This window comes from Leptopilina heterotoma, unplaced genomic scaffold (assembly GCF_015476425.1).
Source record: "Leptopilina heterotoma isolate Lh14 unplaced genomic scaffold, ASM1547642v1 Lhet_26, whole genome shotgun sequence".
In the NCBI taxonomy this organism is placed as follows: Eukaryota; Metazoa; Arthropoda; class Insecta; order Hymenoptera; family Figitidae; genus Leptopilina; species Leptopilina heterotoma.
This window is the reverse complement of record NW_025110969.1, coordinates 183,372-210,721: the sequence shown is the minus strand read 5'-3', so window position 1 is coordinate 210,721 and position 27,350 is coordinate 183,372. Positions and strand designations below refer to the sequence as shown.

At 21.4% G+C, this 27,350-nt stretch overlaps 1 protein-coding gene across 3 annotated transcripts in view; it reads left to right on the top strand.

Annotated features, from left to right (window-relative positions):
• Positions 1-26,738, top strand: part of LOC122503301 (protein sickie) — a 522,267-nt gene extending 495,529 nt beyond the window's left edge. For 2 of the 3 annotated variants that reach the window (XM_043613784.1, XM_043613786.1), the window contains 7 exons: positions 4,898-5,178; positions 9,538-9,901; positions 13,295-13,824; positions 18,262-18,792; positions 22,053-22,255; positions 22,610-22,977; positions 26,318-26,738. In XM_043613784.1, the coding sequence (XP_043469719.1) occupies positions 4,898-5,178; positions 9,538-9,901; positions 13,295-13,824; positions 18,262-18,792; positions 22,053-22,255; positions 22,610-22,977; positions 26,318-26,473 (2,433 nt within the window). In that variant the 3' untranslated portion in view covers positions 26,474-26,738. The remainder of the gene's footprint in view (positions 1-4,897; positions 5,179-9,537; positions 9,902-13,294; positions 13,825-18,261; positions 18,793-22,052; positions 22,256-22,609; positions 22,978-26,317) is intronic. The other variant, XM_043613785.1, reaches the window with a different exon arrangement.
• The last annotated feature ends 612 nt before the right edge of the window (positions 26,739-27,350 follow it).

Below are 27,350 nucleotides of genomic sequence, written 5' to 3'. Positions count from 1 at the left end.
ATATCCAATTCTTAGAAATAAGAATGATGACTTTCGAAATAATTTAAAAATGCATAGAACGGAATCCGAAATCCAGATGATGAAAGTGTGTATTAAAATCCAGTACGTATTAAAATGTTCCACTTCTATTTTATTGCAAATTTTTTAACACCAGAAATTAATAATATTTATTGTAAAATTTATATTCTTTTAATTCTTTTTTTTCTTTTTTAAATTCTTTCCTTTTTTTTCTTTTTTAAATTCTTTCCTTTTTTTCTTCTTTAAATTTTTTTCTTTTTTAATTCTATTTTTTTTTTATTTAAAATACTGTAGAAGTGTTTTATATAATTTTTTTTTTAGATGACACACTAAAAACCAAAATGGACAATAAAAAACATCCAACAAAATCGAAAAGTCGAAAATTACCCCGTCCAAGCGATGTAAAATCATCTCTAAATAATTTCCTACCAGGCATAGAAAATATTTCGGTAAATTCCAAATTTCCTGTTCTCATTCCAATTCCGCCGAAAGATGCAAAAGCCCTTGGCCTTAAAATTCCCGAAGCAAGTTCATCGTTGAAAAAAAAGTTGTCCTCAAAAAGTAATAATACTTCTAAAAGTGGTGGTAGTGGTGGCAGTTGTTGCAGCAGCAACAGTAGTGGTGTTGGTGGTAGTTGTTCAAAAGAAGACCCCAAGACCTTAATTGGTAAGAACTATTTGAAAGAGTTAGAGAATTATAAAGACTCGAGGAATTCTAAGGATTCCACGAAAAAGATACAGAAGACAATTGTGAAAAATCCCAGAAGTCTTGAGGACACTGGAAGGAGGAGTTTGAAAAATTTGTCGAGCAGAAATACACGCAGCATTCATTTGGCGCCGAATAAAAATTTCACCAATGCAATTGTCAGAAATATTGTGGGCGTTGGAAGAATGAAACAAGCGAAGCAGGGAAATTTTAATGAACCCGATACTTCGGATAGACATTCAAGGGAGCCAAATTCTGATTCGATGAGGCAACTTTATAGTATCTCCGATTCCTGGAGTAGTGATTCTGTGGCTAGTGAATCTGACAATTGCACCTGTTGTCACGCTTCTAATCCTTGTCCCGTGCATGGAAAACTATAAAATAGAAAAATTTTTCTAACTACTGGAAATTTTTTCTTTTTTTTTTTACTGGAACTTTTTTTCCCCTTAATATTGTCAAAGGAATAATAAAATTCATAATACTGAAAACAAAATATTCTCATTATTAATTATATTAAATTAGTATCTTATTTCGAAAAATATTTATTTTATCTTCAGATTGTATAATTATATAATATTATTTATTATATAAATTTACGATTATATTTTTTTGTTTACTTTATAAATTGTAATTTATAATTTTCCAATTTTATAGTTTTATTTTTTTATTTTTTAAACTTTTCCAAGAATTCCAAACTTAAATTAAAATTAATGCCCTTAGAATTTTTAATATTCAAATGAACGAAAATTTTTTTTCTCACTATTATATATTTTACTAAAAAATATTTTGTTTATAAAAAAAAATAGTTATTTAAAATAATTTTTTCAAGAGTTAATTCTTAAATAAGTAAATAATATTGAAATTAGATTATCTTTCAATTTAGTATAGTAATTTTTGGAAACATTGAAACAAAAAAATTCCCAGCATTTAAACCTTCGAAAATTTAGTAAAATTAAATTTTAGATCATTTTCCAAATTTTGAATTTAAAATTGGAATAATTTAAAATTTCAAAAAGTACCTATAAATTGTTTGTTTATTTTAATTTTAATTTTTTTAAATTCAATTATTTTTAAATTTACAATAAATAAAAATTTTTAAAAATTGAAAATATAATAAAAATTTCAAAACTGAAAATGTTTTTTTAATTTTAATACAAAATTTTTTTAATTTAATAGGTATTTTTAAATTTACAATAATTAAAAATTTTTAAATTTAAAATAATAAAATTTTCAAAAATACAAATGGTTTTTTAATTTTAATCCAAAAATTTTTTAAATTAACTATTTTAAAATATTTACAATTCAAAAAAAATAATAAAAAATTATAAATATTTTCAAAATCACTAGCTAATAAAAATTGATAATAACAAATAATTATAAAAAATCATTCGATTCTGATTTTTCGTAAAATTCAATTATTTATCATCTATTAATTAAAAATTTTTTGAAAATTCAATTTTTTTAGAACCTCTAATGAAATTCTTTAACAAAATTAATTATTTTCAATTAAATTTTAAAAAATTTTAATTAATTTTGTAAAATTCAATAATTATTTATCATTTATTAAAAAAAAATTCATGAAAATTCAATTTTTTATAATTTCTAATAAAATTCTGCAACCGAAAATTATTTTAAATTCGATTTCACAAAAATCCAATTCATTTATAAAATTCAATTAAATTGATCAATTATTATATTAAAAATCTTTGAAAATATAATTTCCTAAAAATATGTAATGAAAATAATTAACAATTATAATTATATTCAATTCGATTTTATAAGATTTCAATTAATTTGTAAAAATCAATTATCTACCAATTGTAAAACTAAAATTCTTTGAGAATTAAATTTTGTTAAAAAATATGTAATAACATCGTTCAACATTTTAATTATTTTTAATTCGATTTCACAAAATGTTTATTAATTTGTAAAGTTTAATTATTTATCGATTAAATTAAAATCCTTTAATAATTTAATTTTTTATAAATCTCTAACTTTTTTTTTAACAAAATTAATTATTTCAATTCGATTTCAAATAATTTTAATTCATTTTGTAAAATTCAATTATTTACTAATTATTAAGTAAAAATTCTTTGAAAATTCAATTTTTGTAGACACTCTAATGAAATTCTTTAACAAAATTAATTATTTCAATTTGATTTAAAGAAATTTAAATTAATTTTGTAAAAATCCAATTATTTACTAAATATTAAATAAGAATTCTTTAAAAGTTTAATTTTTATAGAAACTCTAATTAAATACTTTAACACATTTAATTATTTTTAATACTATTTCACAAAAAAATGTTTAAATTTAATTTAATTTGTAAGTTTACAATAATTGAAAAATTTTAAAAGTGCAAATTACTTTTTAATTTTAATCCAAAAGTTTTTTAATATCAATATTTTGATTTACAATAAATAAAAATATCGAAACTGACTTTTAATTTTTAATTTTAAAATTTTAACCATTTCAATAATGGTTTAAAAATTTTAACATTTTATACAATCAGAATGTCAAAAAAAATTTAATTTTAAGAAAATTCAAATCAAATTTTTAAATTCAATAATATACTCAGTTTCGCATAATTTGTTTTTCCAAAAAGAAAACAACGTTTCAAGAAAAGAAAATAATTAGGAAGATTTTTATTTATGAAAATTGTATTAATAGCAGGATAATTTTTGCTTAAAGAAATTATGCAAAAAAGCATCTGATAATAATTATTAGAGGCGAAGTCAAATATGAAATTCTCAAGAAAAATAAAAAGAGCAAAATTCTAATTAACTAAATTTAAATTAAATAATTATAAAAGCAATGTGGCGTGAAATAGTTATAATATCTTTCTAAATCACTTTATGAAACTATCAGTCAATTTGCCCTCTGCTAATTAAATAGAAAGTTATAATTACCACATTAATTTTCATAAGCCTTATAAAAAATCCAATTCAATATTGTTACATTTCCGCAATTTACTTTTCACAATTAGAAAACAAATGAGTACATTTAATATATTAATCTGTCAAATTTTCTCCTCTGAAATAAATAATTTTCAAGGTTCCAGAGATAAAAATCGTTTTCCTGAAATAGATTTATGGAAAACAAACACAGAAGTTTCATTTAGAAATTATCTATTAAAAAAAAAACGAAAACTATGCAACTATTCAGCTATAATAATAATGCAGCAATTTTAATTGTTTTGGTAATTTTTAAAAGAATTTTTAATTATATACTCAGTAATTAGGTAAAAAACCGAGAAATATTCAAATTAAATCAAGAATTAATTTCAATAAAAATATTCTTCATAAATTAAAAAAAAATTTAATCCTATTAAAATATTATTATTACTATTATTATTATTATTATTATTATTATTATTATTATTATTATTATTATTATTATTATTTTTTAAATTTCAAAAATTTATTTATAATTAATTTATAATTAATTTTATTATAATTAGTTTATAAATTGTAAGCAATAAAAAATTGTGAAGCCTCGCGAAAACAGGGACCTGAAGGGACCCAAGAAGCAAAAAATTATAGGTTATGTTTGTTATCTTTTAATCTCGAATAAATGATTCTTTTTTAATTTTCTAAAATGAAAAATAATTGTTATTGAAGATTTTAATTGTAGTTAAGAATTAAACGCAATTAGTTTGAATTAAGAGTTAACCCACTTTATGTATTTTCACTTAAAACAATTACAAGCATAACCTAAAAAATTTGATATTTATACAAATTTTATTTTTTATAATTTATAAATAATAAAAATAAGTAACTGTCATTACAAAGAATATTTATTTTTTATAAATTTGATTTAAACATTTCTTTAAAATTGTATATCATATTAATAATAGTAATAATAATAATGATTTAATAATTATAATAGTAATATTAATAATAATAATAATAATTCTAATAATTTTAATAATAATAATAATTCTAATAATTTTAATAATAATAATAATTCTAATAATTTTAATAATTATAATAATAATAATAATAATAATAATAATAATAATAATAATAATAATAATAATAATAATAATAATAATAATAATAATAATAATAATAATAATAATAATAATTCTAACAATTTTAATAATAATAATAATCCTAATAATTTTATAAATACCAATAATAATAATAATTGTAAATTATAATTATGCTTTCAGGACACAGAATTGCAGGAATTGAGGGATACAATCGAGAGGCTTAGAAAGCAGAGTGCGGAGGCCACTTTGAATAACAATATTCGAAGACACACTCTGGGCGATTCAGATTCTGGAACAACCGGATGCACCGGAAACAGTAATCATCAAGGATCGTCAATCGCGAGACAATTGTCAGCAGACAGCGTAACATCACTAAACTCTTTGAGTAGCGCTTGTTCCATCAGCAGTCATCACAAGAAGAAAGGCTGGCTTCGAAGTTCCTTCTCGAAAGCTTTCTCTAGGTAAACCAGTTCAACACAAATTGCCATCGAAATCTTCTTTTTATTTCCACTCGACAAATTCTCTTTCAATTTTTTCCAAATTTATTTCTTTCAGATTTTTCTAATTTAGTTTTTCGGGTTCCGTACACGAAGTGCACCGTACGGAATCCTATTTTCAGACTTCGCACTCGATAATTAATTTTAAAACTAAAAAAAAAAATTAGTGAAAAAGTAGTTATCGAAAAATTAAACTTGACGACCAAAAAAACTAGTTTTAGACACTTTTCAAAACTGACTAAAATTCCATTCAAAATTTTTATTTTCCTGACTTTTTCCTAATTTTCATAAAAAATATTTATTTCTCTCTTATCCTGATAAATAATTAATTGAATTTCTGCAACGAATTTTATTATTCATCAAAGAATTAAAATATTTATAAAAATAATTTAATTCTTGCGAAGAATTTTATAGAAATTTTTAAATAATTTACTTCATTCGACTAATTTTATGCAAATTCTAATTTAAACAATTTAATTCCTGACAAATTTTTATCATTCATGAAAAGAATTGAATTTCTTCGAAGATTTTTACAAAAAATTTTTTAAATAATTGAATTATGTTTGGAAATTTTATTGAAAATAGCAGATATTGAAAATCATTGAATTGCGAATAATTTTTAAAAATAATTAAATTTTACAAAGAATTCTATTAAAATTTTTGAAAATAATTGAATGTCAATGTGGCATTTTATTAAATTTCTTTGAAAATAATTGAATTCCTAAAAAGCATTTTATTATTTAGAGAAAATAATTCAATTCTTGTGAACGATTTCATTAGAATTTTTTAAATAATTGAATTTCCAAGAAAACTTAATTATATTAAAAAATAATTGAATTCTTCTGATGAATATTGTCATTTATGAAAATAATTGAATTCTTCTGATGAATATTGTTATTTATGAAAATAATTGAATTTTGCAAAGAATTTTATTAAAATATTTCATAATTTTTCATAATATTTATTATATTTAAAAGAAATTAATTAGATATTTAAAACAATGATTATAAAATTCTTATGAAGAATTCAATTATTTTCAAAAATAACAAATTTTTTCACAGAATTCAATTATTTTTAAACATTTTAATAAAATTTTACGCGATAATTCAATAACTTTCATAAATAACAAAATTCTTTTCAAGAATTCAATTATTTTTGAAAATTTTAATAAAATTCTTAGCAACTATTCAATTATTTTCATAAATAATAAATTATTGAATTCTTCCAAAAAATTTTAAAAAACATTTTTTAAAATAATTAATTTTTTCGAGGAATTGAAATTTAATTTTTATGAATAATTACATTTTTTGAGCAGCTCCTGTAAAACTGTATTAAAAATAATTGAAATCTTGCGCTGAATTTTCTTATTTATGAAAATAATTGAACAGTTGCAAAGAATTTCATTAGAATTTTTTAAATAATTGAATTTTTCAGAAGAATTTTATAATTTGTGGAAATAATTGAATTACTGAGAAAAATTTTATTAAAATGTTTTAAAAGAACCGAATTTTCAAGAAAAAATTAATAACTTTGAAAAATAATTGAAATCTTAAGATGAATATTGTTATTTATGAAAATAATTGAATTTTGCATTGAATTTAATTAAAATGCCTCAAAATAATTGAATTTTCGGGAATAATTTTTTTAATTTATCTTTAATAATTGAATTTTTTTGAAGAATTATTTATGTAAACAATTGCATTCTTGGGAAGAATTTTATTAAAATCTAAAACAATAATTTAATAATTTTCAAAAAAAAAAAAATGTATTACATTTGTATTTTAATAATTGATTTGATTCGAACAATTTTTCTAAAATATTTGAAAATAATTGAATTCTTGTGCAAAATTCTAATATTTTTGCAAATAATTGAATTCTTCCGAAGAATAAAAAAAAAACTTTTTTTTTAAATAAATTGATTTTTTCGAAGAATTAAAATTAAATTTTTAAGAATAATTACATTTTTTGAGTAATTCCTCTAAAATTGTATTAAAAATAATTGAAATCCTGATATGAATTTTATTATTCATAAAAATAATTAAACACTTGCAATAAAGAATTTTATGAAAATCTTCTAAAACAATTGAATTTCTGAGAAGAATTTTATTATTTATCAAAATAATTGAATTATTGCGAAAAATTTTATTAAAATGTTTAAAAAGAATTGAATTTTTGTGAAAAATTTTGTTATTTTTAAAAATAATTGAATTCCTGAGAAGAATTTTATTATTTAAGAAAATAATGGAATAATTCCAAAAATTTTTATTAAAATGTTTAAAAAGAATTTAATTTTTGTGAACAATTTTTTTTTTAAATAATTGAATTTCTGAGAAGAATTTTTTATTTATGAAAATAATTGAATTATTGCAAAAATATTTATTAAAATGTTTAAAAAGAATTTAATTTTTGTGAAATTTTTTTTAAATAATTGAATTTCTGAGAAGAATTTTATTATTTATGAAAATAATTGAATTATTGCAAAAATTTTTGTAAAAATGTTTAAAAGGAATTGAATTTCTGTAAAAACTTTGTTATTTTTGAAAATAATTGAATTCTTCATAAAAATTTTAAAAAAATTGTTTTAAATAATTAATTTTTTCGAAATACAATAAATAGTACGAAAATTTTATTTTAAATAATTGAATTCTTCTGGGAAACTTTATTTATTGAAAATAATTGAATTTTTCGATTAATTAATTTAAAATAGTATTAAAAATAATTGAAATTCTTCGATGAGTTTTATTATTTATGAAAATAATTTAATTCTTGTTGAGAATTTTATAAAAAATTTGCAAAAAAATTGAATTTCCATGAAAAATGTTCTTATTAGTGAAAGTAATTGAATTTTTGTGAAAAATTGTATAAAAATTTTGTTAAATAATTGATTTTTTCGAAATTTTCTTGAAAATGCTATTTTAAATTAATTGAATTCTTATGTAAATTTTATTATTTATGAAAATAATTGAATTTTTGAATGACTTTATTATCAATTCTTTTTAAACAATTGAATTCTTGCAACGAATTTTAAAAAAATTTTTAAATAATTGAATTCTTTACAGAAATTCTATTAAAATTGTATTGAAAATAATTGAATTCTTGCAACGACGTTTATTAAACTTTTTAAAAATAATTCGAATTTCTTCGCAGAATTTTATTACTATAGCAATAATTGAATTCTTGACAAGAACTTCATAAAATTTTTTTTTAAATAATTGAATTTTTGCGAAGAATTTTATAGAAATCTTTTTAAAAAATTAATTTCTTTCGAAAATTTTTTTGAAAATTGTGTTTTAAATAATTAATTCCTGTGTAAATTTTATTATTCATGAAAATAATTGAATGTTTGCAAAGAATATAAAAAATTTTTTTTTTTAAATTATTGAAATCTTTACGAAAATTTTTTATTTTGAAATAGTAAATAGATATGAAAAATAATTGATTTTCGAAAATTTTTTTTGGAAGAATTGAATCATTTGAAAGAATTTTATTAACAGTTGTTTAATTATTTCTAACAATTTTTTTTTTATTTTTTCTAACAATTTTATCAAAAGTTTTGAAAATAAATTTTTATTTGAAGTATTAGCAAATTTAAAGTAGTGGAAATTCTAAAAAAAACAGAAATAGTAGCTTTTCGAGGATGAAATCTAAAAAAAGTACCGAAATAGTACCATAACGTAAAAAAGTAGTAAATAGTGGATTTTAGTAGATGAGTGCGAAGCCTGTATTTTATTTAGGGCACTAAAGTTAAAAAATTTTTGATACCAGTAAGTATTGGTACCAATATTTCTGATACCAAAAAATTGCTGGGACCAATATTTACTGGTATCAAAAATATTGGTACCGATATTTTTTGGTATCGGAAATATTGGTACCAATAATTATTGGTATAAAAAATATTAGTACCGATATTTACTGGTATAAAAAATATTGGTACCGATATTTTTTGGTATCAGAAATATTGGTACCAATATTTATTGGTATCAAAAGAAATTGGTACCAATATTTATTGGTATCAAAAGAAATTGGTACCAATATTTACTGCTATCAAAAATTTAATTTTTAAGGCACTAGAGTTTCGATTTTTGATACCAATAAATATTAGTCCCAGCAATTTCCGTCGTTGTCGTCTTGGAAAATTTTTGTGTGACTGCAGACTTTAGTCCGGGCGAGCAGCGAACCCGCTGCTCGTCCTGCCTAAAGTCTACAGTCTCCCAAAAATTTTTCAAGTGTACACCTGAAAGATACTTATCATAATTATTTTCCTACATCACCTGAATGTACTTTTTTAAATTATCTTTTAATTTTCTCCATATTTTTCTTCAGTAGAACTCGTAAACACCGACAAGGCTCCATATCGGACGCCGAGGATTGCAAGGAAGGCGTCGGAGATTTGAGTGTACCAAACAGTCCACGACTACCAATTGCCGCCAAACACGAGAGGGTGGGTCAGGATCAAAATCAAACACCAAAAAGCAACGGTCAAAAATCGCCCGAAAGTAACAATGCGATACCTGGAAGCAAGAGCAGTTCCGCTCTCTATAAGCAGGAGGACGAGGACGACGAGGATGTCGACGAGTTGAAGAAACAATTGCGAGAGAAAGACATGGTCCTAACAGACATCAGACTCGAGGCCCTTTCATCCGCTCATCAACTGGAATCCCTCAAGGACACAGTCATTAAAATGAGGGTACGTTCATCAAAAAATTCTCCCAACTTTCTTTTTGTGTCAATTCAAGCGCAAGGGATCATCCTTTCGATGATTCACGCGCCTCCTATTTGCCATCTGTTTATAAATCTCGTTTCGCAAAAAAAAAGCTATCAATTAACTAAAAATCCACACCGAACATCTGCTTCTCGACTCATCTAGTCGCAATGATTTTTTTTTTTTGCTAAAAACAATTAGGATTATTTTCCTTTTTGTAAATTCCCTTCTAGAGTTATTGCGCGGTGAATGAAAATTATTGAGATAATGATAACAGTTTTGGCAATTAATAATTTATTGTTAAAATGTAGCTACTATCGAAAAATTAAATTTGCCAACTGAAAAATCGTTTTGACGATTCCCAAAAATTCTAAAAAATGTCATTCTATATTTTTCTGATTTCTATAAAAAATCTATTTTTTTCCTGATAAGCAATAACTTCAATTCTAAATTCTATTCTATTCTATGTGAAATACATTTTTTTAATCAATTTTTTCCCAAAGATTATTTAAATATTTTTATAAAATTCTTTAAAAAAATTGATTATTTTATAAAATTTGTTTATAAGTAAATTGTTTTAGTTTTAACATTGTTTTAGTAAATAATAAAATCCATCACAAGAATTAAATTATTTTTAAATACAAGTTTAATTAATTTATTCGAAAGAATTGAATTATTCTTTTAAATTTTATAAAATAAAAAAGAAATCATTTATTTAAAAAAATTTAATAAAAATTAGATGCAGGAATTCAATTATTTCTTAAAAATCATAAAATTCGTTGCAAGAATTTAATTATTTTCATAAATAATAAAATTCGTTGCAGGAAATTAATTACTTTTATAAATAATTAAATTATTTATAAGATTTCAATTATTTCTAATGCAGTCTTTTGAAAAATGTTTTTCAATGTAAAAGATTTAAAAATTATTTTGAAATTATAATCGAATTTTTGAAGAATTCTAAAATTTCTAAAATTTCTAACTAAAAGTTTAGAAAATTGGATTTTTTAAAACAATTTTATCAATATTGTTGAAAATATTTAAATTTTTTAATAAAATTCTTGAAAATAATCAAATTTAATTAACATTAAAAGAATTTTATCAAAATCATTAAAATTAATTGAATTCTTATTCAAATTCTTAAAAATAATCGAATTTAATTAATATTATGAAAAATAATTGTATTCTTTCGAGAAAATTAAAATTGTATTAAAAATAATTGAATTCGTCCAAAAAATTTTAATATCTATAAAAAGAATTGAATTCCTTTAAATAATGTTATTTATGAAAATAATTGAATTCCTCCGAAGACTTTGAAAATTTATGAAAATAATTGGATTTTTGAGAAAAATTTTATTATTAATAAAAATAATTGAATTCCTGATTAAGATTTTGTTGTTTTTGAAAATAGTTGAATTTCTGCGAAGAATTTTATGAAATTTTTTAAAATAATTGAATTCGTGTCTAAAATTTTGTTGATCTTGAAAATAATTGAATTTCGGGAAAAAATTTTTATATTTATTATGATAATTCTATTTTTGACAAGAATTTTATTAAAATTTTTTAAAAATAATTATATTTATTCCAAGAATTTTGTAAAAATTTTTTAAAAATATTTTAATTCCTGACTAAAATTTTTTTATTTTTGAAAATAATTGAATTTTCGGAAAAACTTCTGTTATTTATAAAAAGAATTCAATTCTTTGAAATTTAAAAGTTTTTAACATAATTTTAATTCAGCGAAGAATTTTATATAGTCTTTAAAAATAAATGAATTTATTCTGAAAATTTTATTATTTTTGAAAATAATTGAATTTTTATGAAGAATTTGATAAAATTATTGAAAATAATTGAATTTTTAATTAAAATTTTGTTGGTTTAAACAAAATTTAATTTATGGAAAGAATTTTTATATTTATAATGATTATTGAATTCTTGACAAAAATTGTATTAAAATTTTCAAAAATAATTAAATTTCTTCCAAGAATTTTGTAAAAAATTTTTGAAAATAATTGAATTTGTGGGAAAAATTATTTTTTTTAAGAAAATAATTACATTGTTGTAATTTGAAAATTTTGAACAGAGTAGAAAGTCAGTGAAAAATTTGATAAAGTCTTTAAAAATAATTGAATTTATTTTGAAAATTTTATTATTTTTGAAAATAATTGAATTTCTGCGAAGAATTTTACAAAATTTATTGAAAATAATTGAATTCCTGACGAAAATTTTGTTGTCTTTAAAAATAATTGAATTTCTGGAAAGAATTTTCATACTTATAATGATAATTGAATTCTTGGCAAGAATTCAATTAAAATTTTCAAAAATAATTAAATTTATTCCAACAATTTTGTAAAAAATTTTTGAAAATATTTGAATTCCTGACTAAAATTTTTGTTATTTTTGAAAATAATTGAATTTGTAGAAATAAAATCTTTTATTTAAGAAAATAATTACATTTTTGTAATTTGAAAGTTTTGAGCAGAATTGAAATTCAGCGAAGAATTTTATAAAGTCTTTAAAAATAATTGAATTTATTTAAAAAATTTTATTATTTTTGAAAAGAATTGAATTTTTACGAGGAATTTCATAAAATTATTGAAAATAATTGAATTTCTGATTAAAATTTTGTTGTGTTTTAAAATAATTGAATTTTTAGAGAAAATTTTTATGTTTGTAATGATAATTGAATTCTTGACAAGAATTGTATTATTATTTTCAAAAATAATTCAATTCCTTCAAAGAATTTTGCAAAAAAATTGAATTCCTGATTAAAATTTTATTATTTTTGTAAATAATTGAATTTGTGGAAAATATTCTGTTATGGATGAAAATAATTCAATTCTTTGAAATTTGAAAGATTTGAACAACATTGAATTTCTGTCAAGAATTTTATAAAATAGTTGAAAATAATTGAATTTATTAAAAAAAATTTAATTTTTTTTGAAAATAATTGAATTTCTGCGAAGAATTTTATAAAATTGTGGAAAATAATTTAATTTATTTTAAAAATTTTATAAAATTATTGAAAATAATTGAATTTATTTTAAAAAGTTTATTATTTTTGAAAATAATTGAATTTTTGCGAAGAATTTTATTACAATTTTCAAAAATAATTGAATTTCTAAGAAAAATTTTGTTGTTTCTAAATAATTGAATTTCTGGAAAGAATTTTTATATTTATAATGATAATTGAATTCTTGACAAGAATTGACTTGTATTATGTTTTTGTTGTGTGAAGCGTCACATGTGTTAAATTTGAACAGAATAAAAATATTATTCAGTTAATTATGATTAATAAATCAATGCTAATTGATAATAAACCCTGGAGTTTAGAACAATTTAGAAGAGAGTTATAAAAAATGTTGAATTAATTTTCAGAACGAGATGCTAAATCTGAAGCAGAACAATGAGCGCTTGCAGCGATTGGTGACCTCGAAATCTTTGACATCGTCACAATCTTCGCTGCCCAGCGACCCGGAACGACGCTTCAGCATGACCGAAGTTGCATCTACCGTTGCGGCACTGTCGAACGGTGACCACGGCTCGACATCAAATCAATTGGAGGACTTGAATATTCCCGAGCAACCGGTGGTGCCGTCAGCGACATCGACATCAACGGAGCCAGCGATCGAGCAAGATACCGATGGCAAGCGAATTAACGTCGCTGTTTATCTCGGCAGTGAAAAAAGTTTCAATTTTAATCTCGGCAACTCGACCGAAGGCGGTGCCAGCGATCCACCTCACTGCATCATTGCCAGCGTTTGCATCTCCAATAAAACCACCTGGGACAGTCTCGATACCACTGTCAGAAGATGCTTCAAGGATTACGTCACGCGAGTCGATCCTGTCACCAATCTTGGACTTGGAGTCGAATGCATCGCCGCTTATCATCTCGGCGAGGCCTCAAGGTACTTGTTTCAAATATTATTGTAGCAAAATTCGTGAATTTTATTTTTTTATTTTTCTTCTAAACTCTTTTATTTTGGTTACAATTTGCAGCAGTGAAACCTGTAGCTACAGCTGAACCTAAAGCTTAAGCTGAAGAAGAACCTAAAGCTTAAGATTAAGCTGAACGTAAAGCTGAACCCAAAGCTAAACCTAAACCTAAAGCTAAAGCTAAAGCTGAACCTAAAACTAAAGCTTAAGATTAAACTGAATCTAAAGCTAAAGCTTAAGCTAAGCTTAAAGCTGAACCTAAAGCAAAAGCATAAAATTAGGCTGAACCTAAAGCTAAAGCTTAAAGATTAAGCTAAACCTGAAACTAAAGATTAAGCTGAATCTAAAGCTAAAGCTTAAGCTGAACTTAAAGCTGAACCTAAAGCAAAAGCTTAAAATTAAGCTGAACCTAAAGCTAAAGCTTAAGATTAAGCTGAACCTAAAGCTTAAGATTAAGCTAAATCTAAAGCTTAAGCTGAACCTAAAGCAAAAGCATAAAATTAAGCTGAACCTAAAGCTAAAGCTTAAAGATTAAGCTGAACCTAAAGCTGAAGCTTAAAATTAATCTATTAATTAATTAAATTAATAAAGCTAAAGCTTAAGATTAAGCTGAATCTAAAGCTAAAGCTTAAGCTTTAGCTGAACTTAAAGCTGAACCTAAAGCTGAATCTAAAGCTGAACCTAAAGCTAAAGCTTAAGATTAAGCTGAACCTAAAGCTTAAGATTAAGCTAAATCTAAAGCTTAAGCTGAACCTAAAGCAAAAGCATAAAATTAAGCTAAACCTAAAGCTGAATCTAAAGCTAAACCTAAAGCTTAAGCTGTACCTAAAGCTAAAGCAGGGCTCGAACCAGTGCGAGTATTTAGAAATACGGACTTTACGGACGAAAAATTAAAAATTACAGATCGATTACAGACAAAAATATAACCAGTCCGATAAAATTTTACTTAAAATTATAAATAAAATATAAATATATAAAATAAATAAAATAAAATATATAAAATAAATAAAATAAAATATATAAAATAAATAAAATAAAATATAAATAAAATAAAACGACCGAATGATACAATCATTATTTTATATTATAAGAATATTGTTACTGTAACTTCTTCAAAATTATTTTCATAATTTAAATTCAATTATTATTTTCTAGAATTTTTAACTTAAATTCTTCTCTAAATCAATTATCTTCTATATTAATAATCGTTGTATTCCGGTAATCTGTTCGCAGGTTGCTTTTTTGTTTCTCAACTGTTTTTAATAATTTTTCTTTTTAAATATTTTCAATTTTAAAATTACTGTATTGAAAATCATCGAATCGTGTTTGTTAAAAATTGACACTAAACATTTATTTAATTATTGAATTCTATTAAAATTTTAGAAAGTAATTGAATTCTTTTGAAAAATTTTTTATAACGAATTAAGAAAAAAATTGAATTCTTTCGTCGAATTTTTTTTTAAATAATTCAATTTTTGCAAAGAATTTAATTAAATTGTTTCGAAGAATTTATTAAAAGTTTAGAAAATAATTCGTCGAATTTTTTTTTAATAATTCAATTTTTGCAAAGAATATAATTGAATTGTTTCGAAGAATTTATTAAAAGTTTAGGAAATATTTGAATTTTTTTGAAAAATAATATTAAAAAATAAAAAAAAATTGAAATCTTTCATGAAATGTTATTAAAATTGTATAAAAAATAATTGAATTTTTGCAAAGAATTTTAATATTATATAAATAAAATTGAATTTCTTTTAAGAATTTATTAAAATTTTATAAAACAATTGAATTTTTGCAGAAAATTTTAATATATTTATAAAAATAATTGAATTCTTCTGAAGAATGTTATTATTTAGGAAAATAATTGAATTCTTGTGAATTCAATTATTTTATTAAAATTTTTGAAATTAATAAATAAGAATAATTAATTAGTAAATTAGTTAATAAATTCTCCAATTAAATATATATATTGTAGAGAATAAAAACTTCAAAAAATAATTTTAAAAAAAAATCAATATTAAACTTTTTCAAAAAAAAAATTAATTTTACAAAATTTTTAGCTAAAAGAATGAGAAATTCAGATTTTCTAAGATTATAATTCGAAAAAATTTTCAAAATTCAATTATTCCAAAAAATTCATCATTTTATAATGCTTTTAATATTTAATTATCTAAAATTTTTAAGACTGAAATTCATTTTCAAATCAATTTTTCATAGAAAATTCTACAAGAATCAATTATTAAAATACAAAAATTAATAATTTATTGATTAATTAAATGTTTGTTTATATTGAATTCTTATAAAGAAATATATGAACAAATATTTAAATAATTGAAAAATAATTAAATTTCTGCAAAGAATTCTTCAAAGAAATTCAATTATTTTTATAAATATTAAAATTCTTCGGTGAAATTCAATTACTTTTAAAACAATTTTAATAAAATTTCTTAAAAGAATAAAGTTTTTTATAAAAATTTTAAATAAATTCCTATTTTCAAGAATTTTAATGAAAATTCAATTAATTTTAATAATTTTTATAAAAATCTTTAAATGAATTGATTTATTTTCAAAAATTCTAATAAAATTCTTCAAAACAATTCAATTATTTTTAAAAATTGGAAAATTATTGTCAAAAAATTTTAATAATTGAAAAATAATTGAATTTCTGCGAAAAAGTTTGTAAAAATTCAATTCCTGATTAAAATTTTGTTATTTTTGAAAATAATTAAATTTGTGGGAAAAATCCTGTTATTTATGAAGATAATTCAATTCCTGTTAATCGAAAGTTTTAAAAAGAATTAAATTTCTACTAAGAATTTTATGAAGTCTTTGAAAATAATTGAATTCATGGTAAAAATGTTGTTATTTTTGAAAATAATTGAATTTTTGCGAAGAATTTAAAAAAATTATTAAAAATACTTGAATTCTTGATTAAAATTTTGTTGTTTTTGAAAATAATTGAATTTCTAGGAAGAATTTTCATATTTATAATGATAATTGAATTCTTGACAAGAATTGTATTACAATTTTCAAAAATAATTGAATTTCTTCAAAGAATTTTTTACAAAATTTATTGAAAATATTTGAATTTCTGAATAAAATTTTTGTTATTATTGAAAATAATTGAATTTGTAGAAAAAATCTTTTATTTAAGAAAATAATTACATTTTTGTAATTTGAAAGTTTTTAACAGAATTGAAAATCAGCGAAGAATTTTATAAAGTCTTTAAAAATAATTGAATTTATATTTAAAAATTTTATTATTTTTGAAAATAATTGAATTTTTGCGAAGAATTTTAAAAAATTATTCAAAATACTTGAATTCTTGATTAAAATTTTGTTATTTTTGAAAATAATTAAATTTCTAGGAAGAATTTTTATATTTATAATGATAATTGAATTCTTGACAAGAATTGTATTACAATTTTCAAAAATAATTGAATTTCTTCAAAGAATTTTGTAAAAACATGAATTCTTGATTAAAATTTTGTTATTTTTGAAAATAATCGAATTTGTGGGGAAAATTTTGTCATTTTGGAAAATAATTGAATTTCGGCGAAGAATTTTGATATTTATAATTATAATTGAATTCTTCTGAAAAATTTTCTTATTTATAAAGATAAAATTGAGTTCAAAATTAAATTCAATTGCTTTCAAGAATTTTAATAAGAATTTAATTATTTTCGAAAATCTTCATAAAATTTCTTTTATAAAAATTCAATTATTTTCAAAAATCCAAATAAAATTCTTCAAAATAAATAAATTATTTTTGCAAATTGTAGAATTCTTCAGAAGAATTCAATTATTTTTATAAATAATAAATTTCTTCTCAGAAATTCAATAATTTTTGTAAATACATCAAAAGCTTTTGAGAATAATTAAATTTTTAAGAATAATTTTATTACAATTTTTAAAAATAATTAAATCCATTTGGAAAATTTTATTAAAATTAATTTGATTATAACTGAATTTTTATCATAATTTTTGAAAATAATTTAATGTCGTAGAAGAATTTTATTATTTATTTAATTGAAATTTTTGACGAGAATTTAAAAAAATTTTTCATCATAATTGAATTTTCGCGAAGAATTTTATTATTTTTGAAAATAATTGAATTTCTGCAATCATTTGTAATTTTTTGAAAATCTTCCAAATTATTTCGTACACTTTACGAAATTATTTCCATATTTTCCTACTTTTTCAAATAAATTACGGTCTTTACGGACGTTTTTTACAAAAAAAAGTAACTATTACAGACTTGAAGGAAATTTTCGGATCTTCACGAGATTTACGACCCTAATTCGTAAATCGCTGAAGCAAAATCGAAAAATAAAGCAAAAGATAAAGCTAAATACGAAAGATAATTAATTGAACCGGCAAATTATTAAAATCGAATATTTTTTGTTTAGGTGCATCACTGAATCCCAACATCCGGAACTGCTTCCCTGTGGATACATGGTAGGCCACGTGAAATCAATTTACTTGGTCCTCTCGGGATACTCGTGGCTGGCCGTCGATACACTGATTCCGAGATCGATAGTTCAGAGGCAGGTGAATCATCTCATGGAACATCGACGAGTAATTTTGTGCGGTCCAAGTGGCACGGGCAAGAGTTACCTGGCAGGAAAGCTTGCGCACGCTCTTGTGGACGCCGACACGGAGAATAAGGACGCGGCTGCTGTGGCGACCTACAACGTCGATCACAAGTCCAGCAAGGAGCTCAGACAATATTTAACTCACATTGCCGAAAGATGCGATTCAAACGCTGCCGATGAACTGCCTCGTGTTATTATTCTGGAGAATCTCCAACACGCCGCCTCACTTAGCGAATTATTTAGCGGACTTCTGGGCACCCGACATTCCACGTGTCCCGCGATTATTGGCACCATGAGTCAAGCCACGTGCAGTACTACTAATCTTCAGCTGCACCATAATTTCCGGTATGGATTTCGAGAATGATAATTCAATTCCAGAATTGAGTTTGCAATCGAGAATCTCTGATTTTTTTTTAATGAAAGGAAAGATTCCCGAATGAAACACTATTCGGGAATGCAGTTTAATACTAAATTACAGTAGCATAAAGGGGAGCATGAATATCCAATCAAAATTATTAGTTAAAATATTTATTTGATAAAATTTTGATGCAAAATTTATTTTCAAATTTAATATTCTGGAAAAATTCAAATATTTTTATAAATATTAAAATTCCTCTCAAGAATTCAATTATTTTGGCAACTAACAAAATTCTTCCAAACAATTCAATTATTTTTATAAATATTAAAATTCTTCAGAGAAATTGAATTATTTTATATAAAATTTTAATTAAATTTCTCTAAAGAATACAATTATTTTTAAACATATTCATTAAATTCGACTATTTTCAAGAATTTTAGTGTAAATTACATTTTTTTCAACCATTTTGATAAAATTCTTTAGAAAAATCCAATTATTTTCACAAAATCAGATAAAATTGTTCGAAACAATTCAATTATTTTCAAAAATTGGAAAATTGTTCGAAACTATTCAATAATTTTCAAAAATTGTAAAATTCTTCGAAAAATTACAATTATTTTAATAAATAATCATATTTTTCAAAAGAATTCAATTATTTTCATAAATATTAAAATTTTTCAGAGAAATTCAATTATTTTTAATACAATTTTAATTAAATTTCTCGAAAAAATACAATTATTTTTAAACATATTCATTAAATTTGACTATTTTCAAGAATTTTAATGTAAATTCCATTTTTTTTCAACCATTTTGATAAAATTCTTTAGAAAAATCCAATTATTTTCACAAAATCAGATAAAATTGTTCGAAACAATTCAATTATTTTCAAAAATTGGAAAATTGTTCGAAACTATTCAATTATTTTCAAAAATTGTAAAATTCTTCGAAAAATTACAATTATTTTTATAAATAATCATATTTTTCAAAAGAATTCAATTATTTTCATAAATATTCAATTTCTTCACAGGAATTCAATTATTTTCATAACTAATATCATTCTTCAAAAGAATTCAATTATTTTTAAAAATATTAATTAAATTTGATGAATTTCAAGAAATTTAATGCATATTTCATTATATTCAACGATTTTGATAAAATTCATTAAATAAATTCAATTATTTCTAAACGTTTTAATCAAATTTTTCAATTGAATTTTTAAAATTTAAAAAATATTCATTAAATTCGATTATTTTCAAGAATTTCAATAAAAATTCAATTTAATTCAATAATTTTGATAACAATTTTTAGAAAAATCTAATTACTTACAAAAATTCAGATAAAATTATTCGAAGCAATTCAAAATAATTGTTTAACATAATTATTTAATAATAATTCAAAATTATTTTTATAAATTGTAAAATTCTTTCCAAAATTCTAATTATTTTTATAAATAATAAAATTCTTCTCAGGAATTTAATTATTTTCTTAAATATTAAAATTCTTCTTAGGAATTCAATTATTTTCATAAATAATAATATTCTTCAAACGAATTCAATTATTTTCATAAATATTAAAATTCATCGAAGGAATTCAATTTTCTAGAATTCTATTTTTAAGAATTTTAAGAAAAATTCATTTTATTTCAATTGTTTGGTAAAATTCTATTGAAAAATTAATTATTTTTAAATGTTTAAAATTTAAATCAATTTTTCAATTCTATTCAATTATTTTCAAAATCTTTCATGTAAAATTCTTTCAAAAAATTTAATTATTTTCAAAAATTTTTTAGAGGAATTCAATTATTTTCCAAAACTTGTATGAAAGTCTTGTCAATAATATTAAATTAAATAGTTGATTTTTAATAAAATTTCTCGAAAGAAGACAATTATTTTTAAAATTATTAATTAAATTCTATTATTTTCAAGAATTTTAATAAAAATTTAATTATTTTCAATAATTTTGATAACATTCTTAAAAAAAATTCAATTATTTTAAAAAATTTAGATATTTTTAAGAATTTTAAGAAAAATTCATTTTATTTCAATTATTTGGTAAAATTCTATTGAAAAATAAATTATTTTTAAATGTTTAAAATTTAAATCAATTTTTCAATTCTATTCAATTATTTTCAAAATCTTTCATGTAAAATTCTTTCAAAAAATTCAATTATTTTCATAAATAATTGCAAAATTCTTGGCAAGAATTCAATTATTTCTATAAATAATAAAATTATTCTTCTTAGTAATTCTATTATTTTCAATACAATTTTTAAAAAATTACCAAGAAAAAATTCAATTCTTTTCAAGTAAATTTTAATAAAATTTCTCTAGAAGATTGAATTGTTTTTAAAAATTGTAATAAAATTTTTCTAAAAAATTCAATTATTCTTAACAGTTCTTGATAACATTTTTTCTATAGATTTCAATTATTTTCAAAGTTTTCAATAAAAATTATGAAAAACAATATTAGATTATTTTTTTCGAATTTTAATGAAATTCTTCGAAAAAAATGTAATTATTTACTAACAACTCTAATGAAATTGTTTAAAAAAATTTAATTTTTAATTAATATTTTGAATATAATTTAATAGAAAAATTATTAATTACAATTAATAATAAACACGATTATTTTGGTAACTTAAAAAAAATTCTTTATAAAATTCACATACTTTCGAAATTTTTTGACAGAAATTATTTAAAAAAAACTCCACTATTTTCAAAAAATTTGAAATAAATTCTTTTAAACAATTTAATTATTTTGAAACTAATTTGGGGTCACAACCTCAGAAAAGGAAATTAAAGAAATAATTTTTATGGGATATACATGTGCTCATTAATAAATTAAATTTTTTTCTAAATTGACTAAATTCAACTACATTGGAAAAAATTTTTGCTTCAAATCACCGATAACTTGTATATTAATACAAGTTACTAGTAATTACAATTAATTTATTATTATTAATTATTATTAATTATTAATTATTATTAATTTATTATTAAATATTTACTTGAATCAAATAGTTTTTATCTAAATCAAGTAAATTGTTTTTGAACTAATAATTTCTGCATTTGAAGCAAATAACACTTAATTGATTCAAATAAAAAATTTTTGATTCAAAAATTATTTGCTAATAGACAAATAATCGTTTATTTGAATAAAATCAATTTTTTCTTTCAGTGTTTAATAATTTGAAAATGTAAAAGGAAAATTTTCCATTTAATTTGAAATTGTAAAATTGTTTTATTAGATGGGTTCTGTGTGCGAATCATATGGAGCCAGTGAAGGGTTTTCTGGGAAGATATTTACGACGGAAATTGCTGGAACACGAATTACGCGAAACCGGAGGAGCTAGAAATGCAGAAATGGCTGCCGTCGTTGAATGGTTACCGAGAGTTTGGCTTCATCTCAATAAATTCCTGGAGACCCACAGCAGCTCCGATGTAACAATAGGTACATTTTTTTCACTACTTTTCTACTTGGAGTCATCCTCCGGAATCATTTTTTTCTTTTCAATCTTTTCCAGGGACCGATTCTGAAACGAAACTAAATTAAAAATTTACGTTCAATTTAGTTTTGTGTCGACCCGAAACTAAATTAATAAAATTAATTTAGTTGTCGACACGAAATTAAACTCAGTTTGTTAATTTAGTTTTGTGTCAAAACTTAGAAACTAAACTTTCGTATCGGTCCCTGGTTTTTTCAGTTAAAAAATCATAACTACCGTAACTTTCAATATTTGGGCGTGTAAATATTATAATCCTAACAAAAATAATTATAAGACTAAAAATTTAATCTTCTCTTCAGGTCCACGACTCTTCCTGTCTTGTCCGATGGAAGTATCCGGATCTCAAGTTTGGTTCACAGACTTGTGGAATTATTCTGTGATTCCGTACCTGGTGGAGGCTGTCAGAGAAGGTCTGGCACTTTACGGACGAAGGACGAGCGGAAGCGGAAATGGAGACTCAGTTTGGGAAGATCCTGCGCAATTTATCATTACAAGTTATCCCTGGATCTCGACTCACGCCGTTCATGGCGGAAGTGACGCTCTCCTACGACTCAGGCCCGAAGATGTCGGCTACGACGTTGTCACTTCCGGTCATTCTTCGGGAGTCGGAGCTTCCAGTGTCAAGAGTCTCGGTAGTACTCACAGCGACACAGACGGAGATCCTTTGGTAATTTTTTATTCATTTTTCATGTTAATAAAAATTCATGTTTGAATTTTCATAATTTTGAAATCATAACAAACAATTTTTAACTATTTTTCAATATTTAAAAATTGTTTGTTATCTAAAAGTTTTTCCATTATATTCCCCAGTTATCGGCACCCATTTAATTTCAAAACATAATTTATTATTTATTTAATTTTAAAACTTGAAAAACTATCATACAATTGTTACTTATAAATTTTTTAATGAATAATTTTACTAAAATAGGTTCTAAAATTATTTGAATTTTGAAAGAGTTACGTTTACAATTTTCAAATAGATGAATTTCAAAACATGTTAATTTGAAATTTTATAAACTTTCAATTTTTAATGAATTTAATTAGAAATTTTAAAGAACTTTTACCTTCTTGAAAAATTATAATATAATAGTTCAAATTCTTCTGAAATTAGTTCAATTTTTTAATATAGGTATATTTAAACAATTATTAAAAATAATGGATTTTTAGAAGAATTTTAGTTACAAACTTTAAAAAAATAATTAAATTTTAGAGAAATGACAAGTAATAGCAATTTTTAGAAATAATTGAATTTTAAAAAGGTTTCACATTCAAATCCTTGGAAAATTTGAATTTTTCATAATATTAATTAATAATTCTGTAGAACTAATATATTTAGAAAATTTGAATTTCTATTCAGTTGAAATTACTTGAATATTTAAATACATATTTAAAATTGTTACAAAAATTTTAATACAATTCTTCGAAAAATTTCAATTATCTTGATAAATATCAAAATTCGTCCCAGAAATTCAATTATTTTCAGGAATTTTAATAAAATTCTTTGCAAAATATCAATTATTTTTATAAATAACCAAAATTCATCACAAAAATTCAATTATTTTCAAAAGTAATAGAATTCTTTGCAGAAATTCAATTATTTTCAAAAATCGTTCAAACTTATTTTTTTTGCAAAAATTCAATTATTTAAAATAAATTTTGATAAAATTCTACGCAAACATTAAATTATTTTCATAAATAAAAAAAATTCACTGGAATTCAATTATTTAAAATAGAATTTGCATATTTTTTTTGAAAAATATAAATTATTCAAAATTTTTTTTATAAAATTCGGCCCAATAATTCAATTTTTTTCGTAAATAATAAAACTCTTCGCAGAAATTCAATTATTTTTCATTATCTTTTTAACTTAATTTCTCGAGTAATGCAATTATTTTTATAACGTTTATAATAAAATTGTTCGAAAGAATTCAATTTTTAGAAACATTCAATTATTCAAGAAATTATTTATTTTCGTATTAAAATAATATAATTCTCGTAGAACTTTATAATAATTGAATTGATTTAAAATTAAATTTCAGTAAAAGTTTTAGATAATAATTGAATTTTAGAAGCATTAAATTATTTTTTTATTAGAAGAAGAATAACTTTTTAGAAATAATTGAATTTTGAAAAGATCTGATTTTTTCATACTTTTAATTAATAATTCAGTAGAACTAATTTATTAGGAAAATTTTCATTCCATTTCTGTTGAAATTACTTCAGTTTTTAAATAAGTATTTATAATATTGCTTAAAAAATTTTTACGCCCCAGAAATTCAATTATTTTTAGGAATTTTAATAAAATTCTTTCCAAAATTCAATTATTTTTATAAATAACCAAAATTTAATTATTTTCAAAAATAATAGAATTCTTCTTAGAAATTCAATTATTTTCAAAAATAATAGAATTCTTCTCAGAAATTTAATTATTTTCAAAAATCTGTTAAGAATTTTTCGCTAAAATTAAATTATTTTCAAAAATTTTCCTCTATTCAATGATTTTCAATATCTGTTATTGTATAATAAAATTTCCCAAACTAATTCAATTATTTAAAATTAATTTGAATAAAATTCTATGACAAAAATTTAATTATTTTCATAAATAATAAAAATTCCTCAGATATTCAATTATTTTCATAAATATTAGAATTCTTTTGAGGAGTTTCATTATTTTCATGTAAATATTAAAATTCATTGTAAGAATTCAATTATTTTTAATGCAAATTTAATTTAATTTCCTAAATAATCTAAATATTCTAAAAAATTTTATTAAAATTCGTCAAAAGAATTCAATTATTTAAAAATTTGTTGATAAAATTCTTTACGAGAATTAAATTTATTAAATATTCAATTATTTTTCAATTATTTTTATTATTTTCAATAATTATTCAATTATTTAATAAATTATTTATTTTCCTACGTATTTAAATAATTTAATTCTCGTAGAACTTTCTATAAATAATTAATTTAAAATTGAATTTTAGTTAAAATTTTATATAATTGAATATCAAAAGAATTATTCGTCAATTTTTAGAAATAATTGAATTTTGAAAAGGTTTCAAATTAAATTCTTTAGAAATTTGGATTTTTCATAATTTTATATTTAACTGACAATTCTGTGAAATTTAATATTTTTAAAAAGTTTATTTGAATTTTTTTTGGAAATTATTTCAAGTTTTTATTTTCTACAATATAATTGATTGAAGAATTTTCGAATAATCGTAATTTTACGTACAATTGTATTGTAAACAAATGGATTTGAAAATATTCAAAAAGATCTTTTTCGAAAATTATAAAAATCAATTGAATTAAAGAAGAATTTTAGTTAAAAATTCCAGAAAATAATAATTGTTTAGAAATTATAAAAATAATGTTGAAGAAGTTACTGTAACAATATTCTTTTAAGTTATTGAATTTTAAAAAGATTTGAATTTGGAATTTTTGAAAATCCTAATTCCTATGGAAAAATAATATTAATTAAATATTTATTTAAAAAAGAAGTTATTGATGTTTTTGAATAATTTTACAATTAAAGAAATTCGCAAATAAATATATTAGAACCTTTTTTTTGCGTTTTATCATTTTTAGAGTGAATCAGAATTTTTTTTAGGGGCCAGTCAAAATTTTTACTTTTTGTCAATTTTGTCAAAATTTTTACTTTTTGTCAATTTTGTCAAAATATTTACTTTTTGTCAAACATTTGACTTTTTGTCAACATTTTTACAGTCTAGTTAAAAAATTTGTCTGGAAATCAGGGGAAAGTCCTCAATCAGGAAAAAGCAAAATTAAATTTTTGAAGCAATCCTGACATATTTATTTTTAAAAATTAAATTTTTTTCTTTACAACCAACGTAATAAAATTTTCGAAAATTAACTGGGTGCCGATAACTAGATGCAAATTTCAGTTTCATTAAAAAAAAATTTAAAAGAATAGTACAGTATTTAAACAAAATTCGATGATAATCAAACGAATTTCATTGAATAATAAATAAATTTTCTCCTTTCAGTTAAACATGCTGTTGAGACTTCAAGAGGCAGCCAATTTTTCGAGTCCACTTAGCAACGATAGCGATTCGAATTCATTGGATTCTTCTCACACTCGCCACTCGGAGGATTTAAGTTCCTCGACATCGTCTTCAAGAGGTGTCGAGTCCGCTCTTTAGATTACGTCACTGCTCGTAAGACGACAATAGACGTAGTGAAAAATCTATTTGCAATTATAACCTCTCGCATTTGTTGAGTAGGGGAAAAAATGAAATCATCAATTTACATCGAGTCGAAAAAAATTTCTTAAAGAAAACAAATAAGAAAGAAAAAAAACCTCGAGTAAACTAGAAGCATGCTAGAAGACAGCGCTTTTTCAAAGCCACAATTATTTTTTGTACATAAGCCAACAGAATATCGTGTATTTCAAATATTTCATTGAAGTAAAATGTGAAAATTTGAAGAGGAGCGAGAGAAGAAAAAAGTTCGTTGACGAATTTCGAACGCGAAGAAATCTAATTTTTTCACGCAAGTCCATTTTTTAAGAGGAAGAGAAAAGGCCTATTGCAATTTTTACAGGCTTTAAATGTCAGAAAACAATTTTTCCACTTTCCCCGAATGTAATTAATGCTCGAAACAATTTTACAAGTTCGAAAGCGTTTCAAAATGCGAAGCGTTTTATTTTTACACTCTCGGAAACGGTACTAACGATTTTTAAAGGGCGTTTTTTAAACAGTTTGAAACAGTTTATAACAGTTTGAAAATCCCGACATAATTTTGAAAAAAAATTTTAACTATTTAAAATCATTCAATTTTTGTAAAAATGATTTTATTTATTTTAGTTTTATAAATAAATAAATAAATTTTAACAAATATTTTTCTTTTCATATGACAATATGTTTTGAATGTTTCCAAAATATTTGTAATTTCGATTTTTCAAACAGTTTGAGAAAAGTGAAAAGGAATTTTAAGGAATTCGCAACTATTTTATAAAATTTCAAAAAAAAAAATTAAATAGTTTGTCGACATTTTTAAATAGTTCGCAAATTTTTTAAA